Source organism: Giraffa tippelskirchi, chromosome 4, assembly GCF_054371585.1.
Source record: "Giraffa tippelskirchi isolate mGirTip1 chromosome 4, T2T-mGirTip1v1.2.pri, whole genome shotgun sequence".
NCBI lineage: Eukaryota > Metazoa > Chordata > Mammalia > Artiodactyla > Giraffidae > Giraffa > Giraffa tippelskirchi.
Window position 1 is genome coordinate 71,138,987 of NC_137278.1, and position 23,907 is coordinate 71,162,893.

Below are 23,907 nucleotides of genomic sequence, written 5' to 3' on the forward strand. Positions count from 1 at the left end.
TGCTCTGCAACAAGAGAAGCCACTGCAATGAGAAACCCGGGCACCAAAACAGAGAGTAGCCCTTGCTCACTGCAACTAGAGAAAGCCCATGCAAAGCAATGAAGACTCAGCACAGCCAAAAATATATAAATTAAAAAAAAACCAAACAGAATCTGGCCTTCCCTGGTGGTCTGCTGCTGCTACTAAGTCGCTTCAGCCGTGTCCAACTCTGTGCGACCCCAGAGATGGCTGTCCACCAGGCTCCCCCGTCCCTGGGATTCTCCAGGCAAGAGTACTGGAGTGGGTTGCCATTTCCTTCTCCAATGCATGAAAGCAAAAAGCGAAAGTGAAATCGTCCAGTCATGTCCGACTCCTAGCGACCCCATGGACTGCAGCCTATCAGGCTCCTCCATCCATGGGATTTTCCAGGCAAGAGGACTGGAGTGGGGTGCCATTGCCTTCTCCACCCTGGTGGTCTAGTGGTTAAGAATCCACCTGCCAATGCTGGGGACAGGAAGATTCCACATGCCATGGAGCAACTAAGCCCATGGACCACAACTACTGATCCAGCGTTCTAGGGCCTAGGTGCCAAAACTACTGAATCCTCTGCATCTAGAGCCCATCCTCTATAAGAAGAGAAGTCACCACAATGAGAAACTCACACACTGCAACTAGAGAGCAGCCCCCACTCGCTGCATCTAGAGAAAGCCCTCACACAGCAACAAAGACCAGCACAGCCAAAAAATCAATGGTAAATAAATCTTAAAACACACACACACACACAGAATCTGCAGCCAGGCTAATAAGGCTGAGATCTTCAGAACCCTGCTTTGGGGCTTATTAAATTCCACGGATTGCTACAGAGTCTGGTTTCCATGGAGACCAAGGCCAGTTTGAGCTGAATAGGAGTTAAATATTTCCAGCTTTGAAAGCATGAGACTGGAGAGACAAGAAAACAGGCTCTCCTACGGTCTCAGGTAAATGGTGTATACAAGATCATTTTACAGAAGGAGAAACTGAGGCTCTGAAAAGGTAAATGAACTGCTTAACACCATCCAGCTTGTGAGAGAGAAAGTGCTTAAATCCAGGGTTCCTAGTCTTAAGTCTAATGCCCTTTTCATTGAACTACAGCTTATTACACACACTCCCACCTAACTCCAAGTTTATGTGATTCTATACTTAATCAAATCTTTATTTAATGATTTGGAAAGTACATGTTAGCATCTTTTCTAATGGTGTATATACAGATACAACTCTCAGTCAATAAGGACCTACAGTTAATAGAAATCTCAGCATCAGTGAGCCTGAAAAGGTAAGGAGTCTTCTCTTTTATTAATTAACTGTAGTACACTCCTCTCCTTCTTATAAATCAGTGGATAACTAACTTCTCCCAGAGTGGTCAGGAGGAAGAAGTACATTTTATCTCAGATACAGAAAAATGTACTTTACAATGTAAAAACAATAAGGAAGAAACAGTCTTAAATTAGGTGCAAAAAAATATATCATGGTAAACCAATCAGAAGATGAGAAAAGGAGTTCAAATTCAAACCCTCAGTCTTGGCTTCTAGGAAATGTGCTTTGGCAAAAATAATAAACCCCTAACCTAGACACACAACTAACAGCATCCCATTCTTACATCAAATTTGCCTAAAATATCTCAGTCAGTTCAGTCACTCAGTCATGTCCGACTCTTTGCAACCCCATGGACTGCAGCACGCCAGGCCTCCCGGTCCATCACCAACTCCTGGAGTCTACCCAAACGCATGTCCATTGAGTCAGTGATGCCATCCAACCATCTCATCCTCTGTTGTCCCCTTCTCCTCCTGCCTTCAATCTTTCCCAGCATCAGGGTTTTTTCAAATGAGTCAGCTCTCCATATCAGGTGGCCAAAATATTGGAGTTTCAGCTTCAACATCAGTCCTTCCAATGAACATTCAGGACTGATTTCCTTTAGAATGGAATGGTTGGATCTCCCTGCAGTCCAAGGGACTCTCAAGAGTCTTCTCCAACACCACAGTTCAAAAGCATCAATTCTTCGGTGCTCAGCTTTCTTTAAAATATCTCAAGAGGCCATTAAAGCCATGGTATGAACTCTGCTTCTGCTTCAGTTCACAAACTAAAAGAAAACTGGTTCACACAGTCTCAGAATTGATCATTCCCTGCCATAGTGGATTTTGGGTGGAATAGAAAAAATTGCATTCTTGGCTGGAACATGTGATAAAGAGTGATGTCTTGTTTTCCTGACATTTTTCAGTTCAGTGGGTTACGTAGTAGGTTCTCAATAACTACCCATTGGTTTGCCCTGACCACTACTGTGAAGATGGGGTTATGGGGTGGTGAAAATATGGTCACCCCCTGCTCAGTGAGTCCCCATGTCTTCTTACTTCCTGTTTTAGCACCTGACAGTGGTTTCTAATCTCTTAGTATCAAATCCTTGCTTCTCTATCTAGTTTTAAAAGTTGTTGAGATATTGCCTCCTCTTCCCCTTCCCTTTCCTTTCCATTCTCCTCTGTGCCGCATCTCTCAAACCCCTCTTGTGGTTTAAGCTATACACACTCATTTCCCTAGTTCAGGCCGATAAGCTCTATAGTCTCTTAAAATCTGATTCCCTCTCCTTCCTGCAAGAATTCCTCCATGAGTAATCCATCTCACATTGCTCTCCCCTTTCCTGAGTCTTAAGGCACTCACCATCAACAACATACATCTTAGCACAAGACCCATCTGAGTATTTCTTCTATACTAACCTTAACTCCTCAATTCACCTGCACACTCCCTGAAAACAAGGGTATGGTCTTTGGCATCCTCTTTTGGATAGGATGGACATTGTATGGAAGGAAGATGTATAGCCCAAAGCAAGACAAGTGAGCCCAAAACACTGAAAATTTAAGAAAAAACACACACCAGCACTGTTGAAGGTTCATGAAAGCACTAATGATGTTTAGGACAATGAGCCTTAGAGCTATGGGGTCAATTGTTCTTGTAAGCAAGTATATTATTTAGTGAGAGGGCATGACATAGTGGAATCAGTTCCCATCAACTGAAGGGACCTCACTAAGTTCATCCTGGCAGTAGAAGGATCCATTTTCATTACTGTAACCTCAATACCGGGGACAGTCAGGCATGAAAGGTGTTAACACCAGTTCAGAATGTAAAGCCGACTGTTGAGAAGGGAGGACTATGAGCAGTTACCTTGCTTTAGAAGATCCATTTGCAGAACTTAAATTTGCTGACATTTTACCCTCAGGCCTTTACCTGTTTTTGAAGATTAACTGCGGTTGAGTGAATCAAAATAATTTCACAGCAAACAGTCATTTGACCAAAGCAAACCCATTGAGACACAGAGCTCCTAGCTGATTACCCACTTCCAGGCTCCATCAGACATGAATTTATTGATCAAAGGGGAAAAATGAATTGAAAAGCAAGTGTTCATCCAAACTCCATTTCCTGAGTTATCTTGGGGTTATGAAGAGTTTCAGCTATAGAGTTATCACCAATAATCCATCTCACTAGATAGTCACTAGATCTTTTTAAGTGTCTAAAACTCAAAACTACTGGAATAATCTTAGCCATTTTTGCTGTGTGCTTTCTATAAAGACCAAAGATTTCAACGTGCATCTACAGACATTTATAGATGTCCCATAAGTATAGTGACTTTGGGAGTGCATATTATTGATATTAAATAATGTACTTGTACTCTTGTTGATAATAAGAAACCTTTTTCTCCTTCAATTACATAGAATTCTTACTCATTTACTAAGAGAGAGCCAGGTTGTTATACATTAGGTAATGGATAATTTAACCTAATGTTAAATCCATTAGGTATGATAAACATAGCTAGTGAGTGATTCCTTTTTTGTGTTCATCTCTGACAACACATAACACATTGCCTGGCCTGGTACATACACAAGCAATTGACATGTGTCATCCACTGTGTCAACATTGAGTTTTCAGGAAAAAACATGATTTCTGTCATCAGAAGGATGTTGAAGATGTTCAATCTCGTTGAAGACACAGATGTTGAGTAGGACATAAACACAAAATTATATACAGTTGAGAATTTTGATGAGAGGTAGTAAGGGAAAATTGCTAAAAAAGAATATGATTATACAGGGAAAAAGCAAAAACCTTAAGTTAGCTTGGCAATCAGGGAGCTCTTCTCTCAGAAAATGACATTTGTAACTGAACCCTGAAGGATGAGTTGAGGTTGGCCAGGTAAGGCATGGATGGTAAGCCTTCCAGACAGAGCATAAGCAAATGCCTGGAAACAGGGAAGAACTTACTGTATCTGAAAACTTCAATGAAAGCTGTGGTGCTGAACTGAATTGGGGAAATGACATCAGATGAGAGTGCAAGAGTAGGTAGTAAAGAGTAAAAATTTTACTATGGGAAATAACTAAAGGAAAGCAGAGAACTAATGTCATCTGACTTACATTTTTAAAATGAATGCTCTGTGCTGAATGGAGAATGGGTTTGCAAAGGACAGGATTAAATGTCTGGAAAGCAGTAGACTATGACAGAAATCTTGAAAGATGATGGCAGTTTGTTCTAGAATGGTGTTGATAGAGAAGGAAGAAATTGTATGGAATCAAGAAATATTTTGGAAATGGAATCTAAGAGGACTTTGAGATGGACTGAATTCTGGGAGATGAGGGTGAAGAAGCCAAGTTTAATGTCACATTTCTAACAAACAATTGATAGATGGGAGTGCTATTTATGAGGAAGAACTGAGAAAGAGCAGTTTTGTGAAGGTAATAGTGGGGGAACTAGTTTAGTTCACTATGCCAAGGAGATGTCCAGAACAGGATATGTGAAGTAAACTTTAGGGATAGACTGGAAAGGTCAGAAGTCAACTATAAATCTAGGAGTGGTCATCATATCAACACTACTTGAAGCCATGGGAAATGAGACCTTTCCAGCAAAATGAGAGAAACAGGGCAGAAGGCTCAGAGTACAGATAGAGGCAATGTGCAACGTACTTAGTTGCTCCGTCATGTCCGACTCTTTGCAACCTCATGGACTGTAGCCCACCAAGCTACTCTGTCCATGGGGATTCTGCAGGCAAGAATACTGGAGTGGGTTACAATGACCTTCTCCAGGGGAATCTTCCCAACCCAGCGATCGAACCCAGGTCTCCCTCATTGCAGGCTGATTATCGTCTGAGCCACCAGGAAAGCCCACAGATAGAGGCAGCATCAACAACAAAAAAAGTTTAAAGGCAGTAACAAAGATGCGGAATAATAGAAAAGCTCAACTGGACAGAAACTAATAAAAGGGAGAGACTTGGCAGAGAGTACTGAATTCTGAGAGGCATAAAAAAAATGAGAATTTAAAGTGACCATTAGATCTATTGTTTATGGATTAGTAGACATGGGGCATGACAAAAGTAGATTCAGTGGAGAGATACAGCATGAAAACAAATTGGAGCATCCTCAACAAGCTGAAGAGGAAGAGAACATAGAAAATGAAGGCAGCATTCACAGACAACCCTTTCTAGAAACTTTACTGTACAAGAAGGAAGAGAAACGAAGCTGGGCTGCAACTGGAGACAAATTTGGAGTAAACACAGATGATAACCATCAGTGAGTCCATGAAAATGTGAAACTTGGTAGAAGTTAGTATCTCTCTTAGTCTAGGTGATCCAAACTATATCTGAACAAGGACTCAACAAATAAGCAGTTTATTTTACATTCAAACTTGAGGAGAGGGATTAGATGACTAAGAAGAAGAAAAGAAGGAATGAGGGAAGCTAACTCAGAAATATCTTATCAGCTGACTGCCACCAGGAGACCATGCCTGATTATGCTAGAGTGCATCTAAGGTGTCCTTTAGAATATGTTCAGAATTGTTCACCCAAGGGATGGAAGAGTTCACCACTAGAAAAGTTTCCCTATGAGATGGCAACCTCCTAGTACTTCCCAACCTGCCCCCTGCCTCAAAATTGTTGAGCAGATTCTTACAAGTGTCCCACTCAGAGATGGTCGAGGAGCCTAGGGTAGAAAATGAGAGAGACCCAGTATAACTGAGGCCAGCGTCTGCTAAGTTAAATCTGTATGTAGCTATGGTAACCACTAGAGTAAAAGATGGAACAAAAGAATGTGAAGCAGGGTAGAGCAGTGTCTGATATAACGTCTACCTTGATATTCACACATTCCATGTCCTTTCCAGTCTGGAAAGATGAAATGGCTTGTGTCAAGTTCTTAACATGTCCATTCTCCTGATTCCTGGCCTCCAGACCTCCCTTTCCCTGTTTAAGATGAATTACTCCAAGTAGCCATGATACCTGACAAGTAAATTAACTGGATAAGGGTTTTAATAAATTCTGGTGACAGAAGCAAGAAATGTTTTAGAAACATCAACCAATTAACCTAGTATTTTATGAGCACATACTGTATTCCCAATCTGCACATAGTAGCATAGATTGTCAAAGAATATTAAGTGTGGTCTTTGCTTTGATGTCTCATTAGAAGAATACTCCATAGACCCATGGGAAGTGATCTAAAAATAGAAGGCTGGATATGATTAAATAACAAATGTAGAATAGGAGTGTGTCAAGCTAGCAGATATTTAGTTATGGCAATGTTTCTGTTGGTATTTCTCTGAGTAGAATCTCAGAGGTGATGGAGAGCAATCATGAAATCTATTTGTTTTGGTTAGAAATTTCAAACTCCAAATGTTAACAGTAGCTATCTCTGGGTAGTGAATCTAGAGGTGATTTTTACTGTCCTCTGTAGATGTTTCCATAAGTCTCACAATAAATATATATTATTTTTATATTCAAAGAATACATCTTTTTAAAAAACCAAAGGATATAGAGCCGCTAGAATTCTCATATATTGCTAGTTGGAATACGAAATGGTACAGCCACTTTGCGAAACAGTTTGGCAGTTTCTAATACAGTTAAACATACACTCACCATCGACCTAGCAATCCCACTCATAGATATTTACCCAAGGAAGTAGAAATGATCTCTCTTTCTCTCCCTCTGTCAGTCTTGGTCTCTCTCACTCAAACACACACACACACACACACACACAATACACAAATGTTTAAAGCAGTATTTTTTTATAATCACAAAAACTGGGAACAACCCAGGTGCTCTTTTACCGATGAATGAACAAATGATGATATACCCATTTAAAGGAAGACTAATCAGCAATAAAGAACAGTGAACTACTGATACATACAATAACATGGAAGAATCTCAAATGCCTTATACTGTATGAAAGAAGTTCCATAATATATGGTTGCACTGATATGACATTTTGGAAAAGGCAAAATTATATAAATAGCAACTGATCAATGGTTGGTAAGAACAGTAAGTAAAAGGAGAGGTAACTATTGTACAAAGGAGCAACACAGCATAATTTGAAGGATGGTGGCACTGGGTTTTACCTTGAGTGTGCTGGCTGTTAGACAGCTGTATATGCTTGTGTTAACTTAGATCTCTACACGAAACAGTTTATTTTTCAGTGGGAAAAAATTTTTAAGTAAATAGCACAATGAAGTCTTAATAAAACCATGGTAACAGCCCTTTTCCACAAACGAAAAACAAAGGGAGACCATCTCAAGGGCTGTCAAAATAGTCAGAAGAAGAACTGATGAAGATGTGTTCTGCGTGGATCACTGAGAACCAAGCAGGAGCAAAACATCTGAGAACAATTACAGAGCATCCATAGGCAGAATTTATGGGCTCTCTGAATACAGAAGCAAAGAGCAGGACACCAAAGTCTACTCTAGAATCATAAACCCCAGACACACATGCTCTTTCACAATGATGAGCATACTGGTGAAGGTTATTTAGCTTGCCAGCAAAAAGATCGACTGTAGGTAAGACACAAAGAGAAAATGGAAATGGGAGTGGGGAGGTACTGGAAGGATTTTGAGTATCTCACAGGAGCCTGAGAAATGCTGAAAAAACAGTATGCCAGACAACTTTCACTGTCAATTTAAAATCTTCTTCACCACTGCTGTGGAAGCCAGTTCCACCCAAATTTCAATCAGCTTAATTTCAGCTGGACAACACCTACTCTGACCTTGTGTTCCTCTCATTTCTAGTCCCAGGGAAGCTTCTACACCAATGTAAGAGATGCCCAGAGGGAAGTCTCCGGGCATCCACAAGTGTACAAGTCAGAGTGGAGAGTTAACATCATGGGGATGCCGTCAACCAATAGGAAATAGTAGTCAGTGAATAAATGCTTCCCTTTCTCCCTCATTCAGAGCAACAGTTTTTATACCCATTTTGAAAATGTCCTACGTCCAGTCCTTTGCATTAAAGACCAGTCACCAGTGATGCTGGCCAACTCAACTCATATTGATTACCTTTCCCCCATCTCTGTTTCATTTCCCCTGTCCCAACTCACTGAAGTCATATTATCAAATACACTATCTATAAGGCAGTCTTTATCTCAGGCTTGGCTTCCTGGGGAACCCAGGCCAAGACATGAAAGCCTTGGGAAGGATCCAAGATAGCTCTGGAAATCTCAGCTCTAGAAATGTAGGGACTATCTCACGAGCATGATGGCATCAGTGGACTCCGCTCTAACCAACTTCCAACTTCTCCCCAGGAGAGAGTTTGATGGGCCCACATGCATCCTCTGAGGTCAGAGGGTGTGGAATTCATGCCCTAATATCAACAGAATCACTTGGAGATGAGAAGACGCAATTCTTCAAAGAGTATGTAGAGGTTGGAAGTATGGGATCATTTAGGAAAATTCTGTTGTCCAGTTGCAAATTACTATTGGATTATGTTCCTTCTTTTTTTAGCAAAAGTGTGCATTGTGTCCATCTTTGTGTTTGAGTGTAAGTTTCTTTTCTCTAAGGTATCAGCAGCTTCCTAAACCCTGATTAGAGCCTTAAAATAGAAAACATAAGCATGATTCACGTGTATTATGGGATTTTCTGGTAGTTTTTCTGAAAGCTCAATATGGATATTTTGTATTTGGAAAGCCTAGACGGTGGCAATTGTTAAAACAGCCAGTTTCATTTTTCACTCACTCTTATTTTGTCTCTCTCTAGGTTAATATCCAACACAGGTATTAAGCGCTTGCCAGCTGTTCACAAGATTCAGTCTCTCCAAAAGGTTTTACTGTAAGTTTGAAGACTGGTCACCAACTCTTTACTCATAGCTGTTCTGCCCAACAGCCTCTGGGCCTGTAATAAGCATTGTGTAGTCTACATCCTCCAAATGTGTTGCTCTGGATGAGCAGGGGTAGGAAGGTAAACAGCAAGCACCCTGGCTTTACCTAAAGACCAGCTAATCTCAGTTTAGTCAGCAGGCTGAGTCAGCAGGCTCCTCATTCAGACAGTTGTCAACAGAGCCAGCTTGCAACAAATCAGGAAGTCTCTCCTTTCTTCACTATTGAGGGCTTTACACTCCTCCCTCCTGTAACTCCCCTGGTCTTCCACCAGCCTCCCCTCCTCCTTCCAGAATGCCCAGGCTGCCCTAAGCATAAAGAAATCACCTGACTGAAGTGTTAATGACAATGTATTTACCTTTTCCCAAGTTACCTATTTTGAAAGAGCAACAGAAAAGGCAACATACAATAGCAAGTTTATTTTCAATAGTGAGATTGTAAGAATCTGGACAGATCCAAAAGGAAGAGGTAGCTCATTACATCTCTTTCCTAAGGGGAGGAAGGAGAGAGGGAGGGAGAGAGGAAAATAGAGAATCCCCTTTAGTTTCTCAAATTGTCCCAGACAGTTTACTCCTTTTACATTTAAATGTTTAGATCAAACTCAACAGGGAAGCTTCAGAGGATGAGAGGTACAAACAGAAAAATGAGATTTTCTTCATCCTTTCAGTCAGGAAGAGGAAAACCAATGATCAAACTTTTCCGTGACTCAAAAAGGTCAGAGGAAGAAAACTAGCTTTAAGAAGGAGATTGAAATGGAGGAAGATGAAGGCCCAACTAAGGTGAATGGAGAGGTTTGGTAGAAATAAAAGGTCAGCTTAAGTGACTTTGTCATTTTGAGCAGGTACCAACTGTGGAGGCAATGATAATAAATGAGTACATTAGAACCTCACACAGTTGAATTAGCCTAGAAAACTTTCAGAGATGTAACAGATTGCATCTCTGCAATTGCGTTTTTAAGAACTGATATACTAGAGATAAATTAGATGTCATCAATTTCCCAAACGTTGAGCTCATCCTTCAGAACAATAACTATTCAAGCATTACCTCAGTTAAAGACTACACCATGCCAAGTAGATTACATGCGGGGAGGTGACATGGGTTGGAGCTGATATAAACACCTAATCTGTCTGTACTTTCTTCTAGAGATATTCAAGATAATATAAACATCCACACAGTTGAAAGAAATTCTTTCATGGGGCTAAGTTTTGAAAGTATGATTGTGTAAGTAAAGAAAAAAAATCCAATGAAGTAACATTTGGCTTTTCATGTAATGCTTTCTTTGTCATAATGGTATGTTCCTTTTTTCTGCAGGGCGGGAGGGATGGTAACTTTGGCATTTCGCCATTCCAATTTCTCTCCGGTTCTGTGTTTTTCTCTCACTTCCCATCTTTATATATTTCCAAATCACAGCATGGAGCCATGTTAATAATTTATGATTCTGTGGTGCGATTCAAGTGTTTAAAATTGCTCTTTGAATGATGGTCTCCTGTGATGTAACATCTGTTCTGAGGGACAGAATAACTCATGCATCAATAAAGCTAGTTATTGCCTGGCAAGGCTTTTGTTGCCCAAAGAAAAAGACCAAGGAGGAGTCTGAATCAGGAAGATATGGATATTCCCTCATAACCATGCCAAGCGGCTCCTGTTCAGCCCCACACTGGGCATATAAGATGACTTCACATTTGCTTAGAACAATCACGTTTTTTTAATGAGCTTGAGCTACTCTCTATGATTTTTGGGAAAGTTTGTAAATGCACTCTACATTGTTAATGAACTATCTTCTAATCGTTTGCGCCAGCAGCCTGTGTAGCAGTTTATCCACTTCCCAAGATGGCCAGGAAATAGGGCACTCAGGCTACCCAAGTGCTTATGGGATCCTTGGAAGTTAAATGCACAGAACGACATTTGGGGGACTGGTAATTGCAATTACTTATGTAAGAAAAGTATTTTCTCTTTACACTTCACAAATTGCTGTGTTTCTTTAAAATATATGTGTGTGCTTCAATATGCAGTTATGTAAAAAAAAGCAAGTTCTACTCCAGAAAGAATGTTGGTTCTTTTCAAAGCAGTAATATGATCCAGAGACCCATCCATATGAAAAACAAGCAAGCAAAAACAACAACAAAAGAGAAGGGGAGGGAACAGAGGGAAATAGTAGGCAGAGAGGAGGACATATTGAAGAATAAAGATAAACACAGTATTTGACGTAAATTTATTACAGTGAAAATAACTCAGTTGTGTCCAACTCTTTGCAACCCCATGGACTATACAGTCCATGGAATTCTCCAGGCCAGAATACTGGAGTGGGTAGCCTTTCCTTTCTCCAGGGGCTCTCCCCAACCCAGGGATCAAACCCAGGTTTCCCTCATTGCAGGCGGATTTTTCACCAGCTGAGCCACAAGGGAAGCCCAAAAAATTTATTACAGAGAATCAACAGAAAAATTTGAAAGGGACTAGCAGAGAAATAGGATGTATGAAGGAAAATACAAAATCAAAGGCATGGATTCAGAGTACACAGCAGTAGGACAAAATTGTAGATAATACTTAATCCACTTAATATTGCTCATGATATTTGAAATCTGTGTGTGTGTGTGTGTGTGTGTGTGTGTGTGTGTTGGAATGAGTTGAGAATCATGAGAGAACAAGAAAGCAAAAGAAATAAGTGGTAGGAAATATGTGCAAAATAAAAGTAATTGTTCTAAACATAAAGAAGGAATAATGCAATTTGACATGAGAGTTGAAGGAAGAGTTAAGTGAGAGAAGGAAGGCAGCTGAGAAGGGATGTTGGGTGGAAGATGGGCCTTAAAAGATGAGTGGAATTTAGCCACAGCATTGGCAAAGGAGAAGCAGAGGAAACAATCTCCAAAGCCAAGAAGGTTAAAACAGAAAGGTAAAAGAGAACTTCTGGAAAATGATGAGTATCTGAGTACCACTGGCCTGCTGCATTATAGCAAAGGGATTCTTGGCTTGCATAATGGAGGGAGGAGCTTAGTGATCAACAGAATCAGAACTACCTGGATGCTTGCGCTGTTTTAAATGTTGCTCTCAACATACGTGTCGTTTTTAAATATTGTGATTCAAATATATGTATTCAAAATGAGTTCATGTGGCAAGTTTATTAATAGAGTTCTTTTTATTTTTTTGGCTGCACCGAGGCCTGTGGGATGTCATTTCCCCAATCAGGGGCTGAACCTGGGCCATGGGGAATGAAAGCATCAAGTCCTAACCACCAGACCACCAGGGAGCTGAGTATTTTTATAGAAAACATATAAGTGGGAACCTGAAATTAACATAATGTCAGATGTCAATTATCTCACTTTTTAAAAACTGGTGTGTACTAATAACATTCTCACAGTTTTGCACACTGATTTGCATCCTTTTTGTCCCGAACATCAGACAGAAAGCAAGCTCTCCTGACCTACTTAACTCTTAACTCTTCCCAAGTGGAGGAAAAGAACTTCAGGAAATAAGAACTTGGGACACCATCTCAGAAACCCAAGACTACAAAAAATAAAAAATAGAGATCATAGCTGCTCTTCACTGACTCCTGTCCATGGATATTGCGTGGATCCCCAGAACTACTTTCCTAGTGAGGACAGTTTTCATAAGAACCAACACTTCTCAGACATGCCTCCAAAGGACAAATTCACATTTGTGAGAAAAGTTTTATTTTTCTTTTTTTCCCCCTTAACCTCGGATGGCCCTTAATCCATATATAACAGAATCAGAAGGTCCACACTCTTCACAGTTTAAGTCGCCAGTTGTTCTTTGTCTGGGCCCTACTTCTGGCTATAGGGGCACTTTCTGCCTCTAGAGACACCCAAGAGTACTTGGGGGGAAAAAAAAAAAACTGGCAAAGTAGCTCTGATGATGGCGAAAGCTCTCTTTGCATCTTTCAAAGTCCTAAACCCCCTTTCTATATATATATGTATATAAGTAAATATATTTTTTAAATAGTCCAACAATGTAGGATTATCAGACACTTGGCTAGCGGCTCAGGGAGAAATGAAGAGTAAAAGCCCACCACAAGGAGGCCCTGGAGCCCTTCCCCACCTCTCCACTGACCACACAACCAGAAAGTCTGGACAGGGAAGTACCTAGCTATGGCCTTACTCCACATGTGTTTCCTGCTTCTTCAACTGGCTTCCATCTTGCCTGCCCCTCAGTGAGCTTTCTTGGGCCAGGTCTTCCCACACCTTCATTCTTTAGAAAGAGGACAGACTCTGCATCTGGGGCTTCCTGAGCCTTCAATGAGTGAACATACTGGGGAAAGGACAAAAAAAGACTAAAGAAAACCATGATTCAGTTATTCCTTAGCTGATGTTCTGCCCTATTTGTCATCACCATCATCATGAGGCTGGTTTTAAAATCAGCACTACCTCTCTTAAGAGACTAGGCATGTACTTGACAAATACCAGCTTCTCTGGTGATAGTTTCAGAGTTCTACTGCCTAACATAACCCCCTGGGCAGGAATTCTGGACATAATTTGTTTATTGTGTGATAATCCATTATTGACATCAAAAAATGCTACCTCCTCTGCATACGATGGCATCTATTGATTAAGAAAATCCATAAAGAAAAAGGGCTACTTTGAATACAATAATTATCTTAAATTAGTCTGCATTTTACATAGACACATCTATTTATATTCATGAAAAAAGTATTAATTATCTAGCCTATAGAAAAAGGATAAGCGGTACTCACATGGATTTGCTCACCACTTTTGCTGGATTAAGGGTCAGCCAATTACAGCCCATGGGCCAAATCTAGTCCCTGATCTAGGACTTGTTTCTATAAGTCAAGATTTTGATGATAAGGAACATGAATGCTGAACCTAAATGAAGCAAAATGTTACTCCAAACAAAAGAAAAAAAAATCCTTTCTTTTCAATAGTAAACCTATATTACAAAAAAATTGTACTCAATTATTACTATTATGCTTTGGTCAATAAAAATCTCACGGAAATTGTTTTTTAATTACCTATATAAAGTACCTGGTGACTTTCCTGGTGGCTCAGATGGTGAAGAATCCGCCTGCAATTCGGGAAAGGACAATGCAGGTTCAATCCCAGGGTTGGAAGATCCCTGGAGGAGGGTATGGCAACCCGCTCCAGTATTCTTGCCTGGAAAATCCCATGGACAGAGGAGCCTGGTGGACTGCAGCCCATGGGGTCACACAGAGTCAGACACAACTGAGTGACTAACACAAAGTATCTATGTAATATTCTCATTTTGCCTCTTGGCCCACAAAACCTAAAATATATTACTGGGCCCCTTATAGAAAAAGCTTGTTGACTCCTTTGTCTGGTCCAAAGCCCCTAGGATCTACCTCCCACTGGTTAGGAACAGATGCTTCAGCACTGTCACCCCCAGCCAACAGGCTGACAAATCAGTCAGGAAGGCTGGATGTGCTGGGTACACTTAGGAAAGTGTGGGGCAGGCAGGATTGGGGGTGCACAGCTATTTCTTAGCCATCAGAATCCACCAGTTTGTTGCTAATGTTCTGAAAGACCTGCATTGCTCCTGTGTGGATTTTCAGCTAACTAGCTTTCAGGGGAAAGAGAAACACACACAGTGTCTTCCTTTGATTTTAAGCTTGTTGGGCTCCCCACTGCAGCAACAGAAACTCTCAACATCCTGGACCCATGGGAGTGTCCCTGGGTCAGCTCTAGGAACAGTGCTATTTTCAAACCCACCAAGCCGGACAAGGAAGAGGACCTGACGGCAAATCAAGAGCAAGTGATCAGAGGCTCTTTGGGCTAAGGTTTCCCAACCTTGGGTTTCTGTTTTTGTTTTCAGATCCATCCAGGAGCACAGCAATGCAGAGTTGTCAGCCCAAGGTGTCCTTGGGCTCCCCTGTCCAGGCAAACCTGCTCACTGACCTTCGCACAATCTGGATGATGATTTCCCATCCCGTCCAACCTCCCCCAGAGCCTCCTCCCTCACCCGCTCACACCATCTCACCCTGTCACAGCCCACAGCCTCTGTAATTGATTTCTCTTCCTTTCTGGCTTAACCCAGAGCTACCTCCACAAACCTCCAATAGCCAGGTCCCTATGGGTCATGGGAGATGTTCAGGTTGTCTGACAGCTTAATTAGATCACTTTTTGATGACAGCCAGGCTCACTGCTGTGAATGAGCATGAGTGAGAGGCTTAAGGCAATAGAGAAAGGGGATACAATACATTCTTTCTCTGTCTTACAGACACTTGTTCAATAACTGTATGATTTCTGTCCTTCAGGATGGGAAAGATCTTTGTCTGCTCCTCCCATGGCATCATTTCTGCACATGAACGATGTGTGCAAAGACCTTATAGGATCCAGGCTGCTATGCCTAAATGTGCCTTCTCAAAATTAAATTTCATTGATTTCTCTGAATAAGTAATGCGCGTAATGCAAACTTCCAGTGTTACAAAAGGTTATACAGTGATAAATCAGTCTCCCTTCCACCCTGCTCCGTGAGTCTTAGGGTGGTATTTTATTTATGCCACTAACCTGTGCTGTCTGACCTTGCCCCAGTGCTTCCAATTATGAAACTCGTGTACTGTTTACATCTGACATTATTGGTTTTTTAATGGGTCTTTTATTTCAGATGGCTGAGTAAGAATGGGATTCAAGAAATACACAACTGTGCATTCAATGGAACCCAACTCGATGAGCTGTAAGTAGCCCTGACTATTCTTCTAGGCCATTTAGAGGGAAATGGCTCTTAGAACAGTGATGTTTATGTGGCTTTGTGTTTCCCTCCTTCTTTTCTCAACTCCATCCCCAGGAATCTAAGTGATAACAGTAATTTGGAAGAACTACCTAATGATGTTTTCCAGGGAGCCTCTGGACCGGTCATTCTGTGAGTAGCTTCCCTCGCTTCCAAGTGAAAGAGATCAGCATCTGTAAGTTAGCAGTCAACTTTCTCCCGTTCAGGGATGCTTACAGGACAGGGCTGGCAATTAAGATCAAATTTTATCTATGTCATCTGCAAAGGTGTACAGGGCAATTTAGGGCTGATCTACACTCTAAATATCAATACAGTAACAACAATAACAACAACAACTATTTAGTGAGCACTTACCAAGTCCCAGAGAGTGTTTCAAAAATGTAAGAGGCATTTTCTAATTTATTCCCTTATAATAACCTCTGTGATAGGAGCTATTTGGTCCCATTTTAGAGAAGGGAAAACTGGCTTCCCTGGAGGGGTCAATTCACCCAAGGTCACAGAAATTTGAGAACACAGATGTAACACCAAACTGGTCTGACTCCTAGAACACTCTTAACCACTCTGCTATACATCTCTTCCCTGAAAGGGAAAGCACAGTTCTTCATCTTCACCCTCAGGGTCCAGGAGTTTTGTTCAAACCAGTGAGAAATACACACATTTATGTTTGGATCCTCTTTGCCTCAATTCCAGATCTCTTGGAATGCCTCAGTGCCTCATGGCACTGTATCAGCACCTCTCCTCTATTGTTGCTTGCTCATCTTCATTTCTCCCACCAAGAGCGACTTTCCTCGGTTTTTATTTGCCCCTGCCCTTCCCTTCCACATGGGTCACTCCAACCCCCAGCTCTTCACTGACAATCTCTGCTAACAGTGAACTCTTCCTCCTCGTGCAACTCCCACAGCCTTCATGGCTGAAGGGCCCAGATCCGCAAGAGCTTCTTTAAAATGTATTTCCCCAGGCTCTAAGCAAGACCTACTACATCTATGGACAAATGTACTACAGGAAGAAGAAAGGTATCCAGAAGGAAGAAGTTAGATGCAAGAAGAAACAGTAAACAAAGAAACAGATAAACACGTGAATAGATGTAAAGGTTTGCAGAATGACTGTTACATAGCTATCCTGAGGTCAGTTCAGGCACTTGAGAGCCACTAGCTTGTACCTCTTACTTGGCAGTCAGTACATAGGTTATTTACTTACCTACCTACCATCTATCAACATCACTTTCATTTTCACCAAAAAGCTTTCCAGTTCGCCCTTGAACAACACAGGTTTGAATTGCATGAGTCCACTTACATACGGATACTTTTCAATAAATATGTACTGTCTGCAGTTGGTTGAATCCTTAATGCAGAACTATGGATAAGAAAGGCAGGGCCATGGGACTTGAGCATCTATGGATTGTGGCGCTGCAGTGGGTCCTGGAACCAGTTCCCCACAGACACCAGGGGGCAGCTGCATTCTCCTTCAGGTTGGAACCCATTTATCTCTAGAATGAGATCCTGTGTGGTAGAGCAGAAACTCTATTAATGATTATTAACGATGATAAAGGATCTGTTGTAACTTTTATATGGGACTGTCTCTTTGAATAAGTTCAAAGATCATTCCAGAACGCCTGGTTTCAAAGAGGCAACATGTACGAAAGAAGGGATGTTTGCATGATTAAAGCAGAGATGCCAGAGAAGACTACCCAGGTTTTAAAACCAGTTTTCTCACCTCTCTAAACCTCAGTTTCCTCACCTAAAACAATGACAGGAACAATAATATCCATGTCCTAATACTGTTTGAAGCTTAATAATAATATATATATGTAAGTGTATGTGTATATACATATATAGAGAGAGTGAATATATGTATATTCACTCATTGAACAGATAGATTTTTAAGCACCAGCCCTATGCTATGCACTATATATAGTGCAAGGAACAAAAGTTCTTCCTCACAAAAAGCTTATATTTATAAAAGAGAGTCAGATAATAGAACTAAATATGCAACTTAATATATTGAACCATGATGTATGCTATGAAGCATCAAGTAGGACCTGGGGGTAACAAATGGGGAGCGCCAGGCATACAGTCCCTGTGCTTCAATACAGAGTCCTTAGAACTTGCAGGGCTTCCTTGGTAGCTCAGTTGGTAAAGAATCTGCCTGCAATGCAGGAGATGTGTGTTCGATCTCTAGGTCAGGAAGATCTCCGGAGGAGGGAATGGCAAGCCACTCCAGTATTCTTGCCTGGAGACTCACATGAACAGAAGAGCCTGGCAGGCTACAGTCCATGGGATCGCAAAGAGTTGGACATGACTGAGTGACTAATACACTTAGAACTTGTAATGCTTAGTCAATATTTCTTATTCTTAGAGTATCTGGGAGACAAACAGAGAAAGTGTATTTGATGTCTTTGACCAGGAGAACAATAGTGTGTTAATTTCACTTAGTGAACAGTCCTAAAGGTTTTGAACATGCCTAAACCAGCACCCCTATCTTTTATGGCAGAACATGTCTGTGATAGGGTAGGTTTCCACATGTGACCTGTACCAGGTACACTATGACATCGCAGCACCTTAACTACTGTCTGCAACTGAAAACATTCAAGCTGGACAGGATCTCATCTAGTTCATCACCCAGCTGAGGAAACCAGAGCCAGAAATGGGAAGTAACCTGCTAACCATCACACTGCTGCACTAAGTGGCAGAGCCTGGACCAGAAACTAGGTCTCCTGCCTCATATCCTATGCATTCCCACCATACCATGTCACCTAAAATACTTCAATAGGTCCAACTGAACATCTAAAAGGGACCCTCAATTTACTGTGAATTAAAATAGGGGGAAAAATAACTATAAACACCAGACCCCGCCCCCAGCCCAAGAACACTAGTAAGAGGTACACACACACAGCATAGAAGAATGTGTCCCTTGACGTTGACAAGTAGGTCCCAGGCTGAGGCACTGCACAGTATGTCTGACCAGGGTCTCCAGTGGAAAACACCAACACAGACCTCCAACCAGCCCTGCCATGAGTGCCAGCAAGAAGAGGGATGACGTCATCACCAGCAGTTTTGCAGAGTCCAGTGAGTAAAATTTACAGAAAATCCAAAGGAATTATGAAGCATTTGCCATGACTTAAAAAGGTAGACAGCATATTAAAAAGCAGAGACATTACTTTGTCAACAAAGGTCCATCTAGTCAAGGCTATGGTCTTTTCAGTAGTCATGTATGGATGTTAGAGCTGGACTATAAAGAAAGCTGAGCGCCAAAGAATTGATGCTTTTGAACTGTGGTGTTGGAGAAGACTCTTGAGAGTCCCATGGGCTGCAAGGAGATCCAACCAGTCCATCCTAAAGGAGATCAATCCTGGGTGTTCATTGGAAGGACTGATGTTGAAGCTGAAACTCCAATACTTTGGCCACCTCATGTGAAGAGCTGACTCATTGGAAAAGACCCTGATGCTGGGAAAGATTGAGGGCAGGAGGAGAAGGGGATGGCAGAGGATGAGATGGATGGATGGCATCACCGACTCAATGGACATGGGTTTGGGTGGACTCCGGGGGTTGGTGATGGACAGGGAGGCCTGGCATGCTGCGGTTCATGGGGTCACAAAGAGTCAGACACGACTGAGTGACTGAACTGAACTGAGAAAGGTAGAGGGGCTTCCCATATGGCAGTAGTCATAAAGAACTCACCTGCCAATGCAGAAGACATAAAAGACGCAGGTTTGTTCCCTCGGTCAGGAAGATCCCCTGGAGAAGGGCATGGCAACCCACTCCAGTATTCTTGCCCAGAGAATCCCATGGACAGAGGAGCCTGGTGGACTATAGCCCATGGGGGTCACACAGAGTCGGACACGACTGAAACGACTTAGCAAGCACGCAAAAAGGTAGAGAGGGATAATACATTTCTACATCTTTTCATTTCAATGCATTAGGATATATGTGTAAGATCCTGGGCTACACCTCAATCTCTAACTGCTGATCTCCTCCTCTTCCTCCCCTTGGGGGCAAGAAGGATGGTCAGCTTAACATCGAGCCTCCTTTTCTGGGGCTTTCAGGTTAGTCTGCAGATGTCTTCCCAGCCTCTCTGGCTGCTAACCTGGGGTTCTAGGACATAGTCTATCCTCTATTTCCAGCCTTATGTGCCAATCCCAGATAAACCCTGGCCTGAAGACTGCCTGTTTAGTGTGTGTGCAGAGTACAAGCCCATGCTGGTGCTGTGGGTTCATGGGTAGGAGAAGAAATGTGTGTATACTGCTCAGTTCACTGTAGACGCAGCTCAGGCTAGGGCTGTGACTGTGGCTTGGGTCAGATTCCTCTCACCGAATAGCAGACTGTGATGTGGGTATTTGCATGCAGAAGGCTTCCTGGAGAGTGCTCTTGGAGCCTATGGGGAGTACTTGATGGAAGCAGAATCAGGATAAGAGGGAAGTTGAACTACAATGCATTTGCAACAGAAGTTTCGGCTGATTCTAGGGGGAGCTCTGGAGTTAGAATGGCCCTTCAGAGTTGACTGAATTAAGGCAAGGGGCTGATTTTCATCAACAGTCATTGATTGCAGGCAGGCCCAGGGGAGAAGTTAAGTCCTGGGTAAGTTAGGTGAGGGCAAATCCCAGAGCAGAACTCAGCAATGGGCCACCTCAGCTGTAAGTGGTCCTCAAATGCCCTTAAGTCATGGTTCTAAATTTGACCATGCATCAGAATCACCCAGCATGCTTATAAAACTCTAGATGGTTAATCCCCACTCCCATTGGGTTTGATTCAGCAGGTCAGGGGTGGGCCTAAGAACCTGCATCTCTAATAACTTTGCAGGTGAAGCTGACGTTGCTGGTCCAGAAAGTACACTGAGAATCACGGCCCCTGAACCAAGGCTGGGAGTTGGGAAGCTTGGCCCGGTCTCCATATCTCCTCCAAGAGCCAACAGTGGTGTATCTTCCTCCCAGCAGGCTCAGTGCTTTGCCCAGTACATATATGCAAAGGATTCTAAGGGAGTTAAGGGGAGGGCACCCAAACCAATCATAACTCCTTTCCTGAAGGCAAAAATTTTAGCTGAGTGAAAAACAGGGAGCCCCTGAACACCCGAGGGTACAAGTATAAGATGTTCCATTGCAAAGAGAAATAGATGCAGAGAAAGCCAAGAGCACACAGACAAGCTCCATTGAGTTTCCAAGAGCAGTCTAGCATCCTGATTTCCCCCTCATGAGTCTTGACCTTGAACATCAGCAGCCATCTGAGTTTTCACCTGACATTCTGAACTCACTTAAGTTTTCTTTTATTTTTTTGAAGCAATCAAGCAATTGCTGTTTCCTTGGGAAACTGTTTCCTGTGGGGAAAATTTAATGCATTGCTTTTGCAGGCTGGAGCCAGTACAATCATATTCTGATGGTTTATCAAATTGATTTGGCTATAGCTCAGATTCATTTGATAGTTCAGATTCAAACACTGAGTTATTTGTATAAGAATGATTCTCTTCCATTACCAGTATACCCACAGTCCTATAGATAGTAAATTGCCTTTTTATTTCACCTGGGATCATGAAAGAGGTCTTCTAACCATCTGTCAGTGTAGTATACACCAGAAATGTGCTCTCACTTATGGAAATGATTGACCTGTAATAACATCTTTGCTGGGAAAAATAGAAATTGTTCAAATCAAATTTGTGGCACTGGCTATAATGCACTTTATTAAACAGGGCACAGAGCACAATTTAACGCCTGCCTCTCCTGACTCAGCATCTTATTACTGACTGCTGTTTCCCTTTCTGCTTTGTAGCTCAAAATCAAGAATGCTAACAATGCTGAAACAGTTCAGGGTTGCTAAGTCCTGTCAGCCATTGTCTTATGATGTCTCCTGTTGGGACTACTTTTCAGGATTTCAGTTCTCAAACCAGTCACTTCCAGAATGGAGCATGGGCTGAAATGTTAACCAAAGTGGGACCTTATAAAGAAAGACTGCCATCATGAGACCAGCCTGAAAGACAAGGATTAAAAACACCCGCCTATTACTACCCCTTCTCCTGTCCAGCCCACCAGTCCTAAGAACAGTCAGTAATAAAGCAGACATCCTCGCTCATTCACTGAACATAGCAGGGCTTACATGTCATATATTTGGTAGGTGTTGATTGAGCATCTATTCAATGTGTGTCTGGTACTCTGCTAGATGTGAGGGATGTTCATTGCTCTTCAGTCACAAAATTGTGTCCTACTCTTCATGACCCCATGGACTGCAGCATGCCAGGCTTCCCTGTTCCTCACCAACTTCCCTCTCCAACACCAACTTGCTCAAACTCAGGTCCATTGAGTTGGTGATGCCATCCAACCATCTCATCCTCTGTCATCCCCTTCTGCCTTCAATCTTTCCCAGCATCAGGGTCCTTTCCAGTGAGTCAGTTCTTCGCATCAGGTGGCCAAAGTATTGGAGCTTCAGCTTCAGGATCAGTTCTTCCAAAGAGTATTCAGGGTTGATTTTCTTTGAGATTGACTGGTTTGATCTCCTTGCTTTCCAAGGGATTCTCAAGAGTCTTCAGCACCACAATCAGAAAGCATAAGTTCTTCGGCACTTTGCCTTCTTTACTGTCTAGCTCTCACATCCATACATGACAACTGGAAAGACCATAGCCTTGACTATACAGACCTTTGTCAGCAAATTTATGCCTTTGCTTTTTAACACACTGTCTAGGTTTGTCATAACTTTCCTGCCAAGAAGCAATCATCTTCCAGTTTCATGGCTGCAGTCACTATTTGCAGTAATTTTAGAGCCCAAGAAGAGGAAATCTACCTTTTACCCTTCCACCTTTACTCTATTTGCCATGAAGTGATGGGACTGGATGCCATGATCTTTGCTTTTTTAATATTGAGTTTAAAGCCGGCTTTTTCACTCCCTCCTTTCACTCTCATCAAGAGGCTCTCTAGTTCCTCTTTGCTTTCTGCCATTAGAGTGGTATCATCCGCATATCTGAGGTTGTTGATATTTCTCCCAGCAATCTTGATGCCAGCTTGTAACTCATCCAATCCAGCATTTTGCATGATGTGCTCTGAGTATAGGTTAAATAAACAGGGTGACAATAAATAGCCTTGTTGTACTCCTTTTTAAACCCTGAGCCAGTCAGTTGTTCCATTCAGGGCTCTAACTGTTGCTTCTTGACTTGCATACAGGTTTCTCAGGAAACAGATAAGATGGCCTGGTATCCCCATCTCTTTAAGAGTTTCCCACAGTTTGTTAGGATCCACACAAAGGCTTTAGCATAGTCAATGAAACAGACGTAGATGTTTTTCTGGAATTCTCTTGCCTTCTCTGTGATCCAGCAAATGTTGGCAATTTGATCTCTGGTTCCCCTGCCTTTTCTAGACCCAGCTGGAACATCTGGAAGTTCTCAGTTTATGTAAAGTTTATCTTGGAGATTTTGAGAATAACTTTACTAGCATGGGAGATGAGTACAATTGTCCAGTGGTTTGAACATTCTTTAGTACTGTACTTCTTGGGAATTGGGATGAGGATTGATCTTCTCCAGTCCTGTGGCCACTGCTGAGTTTTCCAAATTAACTGACAAATTGAGTGCAGCACTTTTACAGTGCTCTGCTGGAATTCCATCACCTCCACAAGCTTTATTGGCAGCAGTGATTCCTAAGGCCCACTTGACTTCACGCTCCAGAATGTCTGGCTCTGAGTGAGAGACTACACCATCATGATTGTCCAGGTCATTAAGATATTTTTTGTGCAGTTCTTCTGTGTATTCTTTCCATCTCTTCTTGATCTCTTCTGCTTCTATTAGGTCTTTGCCATTTCTGTCCTTTATTGTGCTCATCTTTGGATGGATGTGACAGATATAGAGACTCAAAAACAAACAGTACCAGCCCCAAGTTATCTCATTCTTGTAGAGGGACAAAAGCTACTGCTCAGAACTATAATCTCTGCAGAAATTCACAGGAGGTTTTAGTAACAGAGCAGACACCCAATAAATCTTTGCCATGTGATACAGTGACTTAACAGATGAAGCGACAGTGTGAGGAGGTAAGCTCTCATCTCACGTCCACATTTGTGTAATAGCCATTCCATCCCCTTCCTACCTTCAATCCTTTCTCCTTCCAGTCATTCCA

General features: G+C 42.0%; 1 protein-coding gene and 1 long non-coding RNA gene across 6 annotated transcripts in view; one reads left to right on the forward strand and one right to left on the reverse strand.

Moving 5' to 3' along the window:
• The window catches only part of FSHR (follicle stimulating hormone receptor), a 182,138-nt gene that overhangs the window by 145,231 nt on the left and 13,000 nt on the right, over positions 1 to 23,907 (forward strand). For 4 of the 5 annotated variants that reach the window (XM_081593770.1, XM_081593772.1, XM_081593773.1 and 1 more), the window contains exons 5-8: positions 8,995 to 9,066; positions 10,257 to 10,334; positions 15,705 to 15,773; positions 15,885 to 15,959. In XM_081593770.1, the coding sequence (XP_081449896.1) occupies positions 8,995 to 9,066; positions 10,257 to 10,334; positions 15,705 to 15,773; positions 15,885 to 15,959 (294 nt within the window). The remainder of the gene's footprint in view (positions 1 to 8,994; positions 9,067 to 10,256; positions 10,335 to 15,704; positions 15,774 to 15,884; positions 15,960 to 23,907) is intronic. The other variant, XM_081593771.1, reaches the window with a different exon arrangement.
• The window catches only part of LOC145546596 (uncharacterized), a 172,388-nt gene that overhangs the window by 32,248 nt on the left and 116,233 nt on the right, over positions 1 to 23,907 (reverse strand). The gene's annotated exons all lie outside the window — the stretch shown is intronic.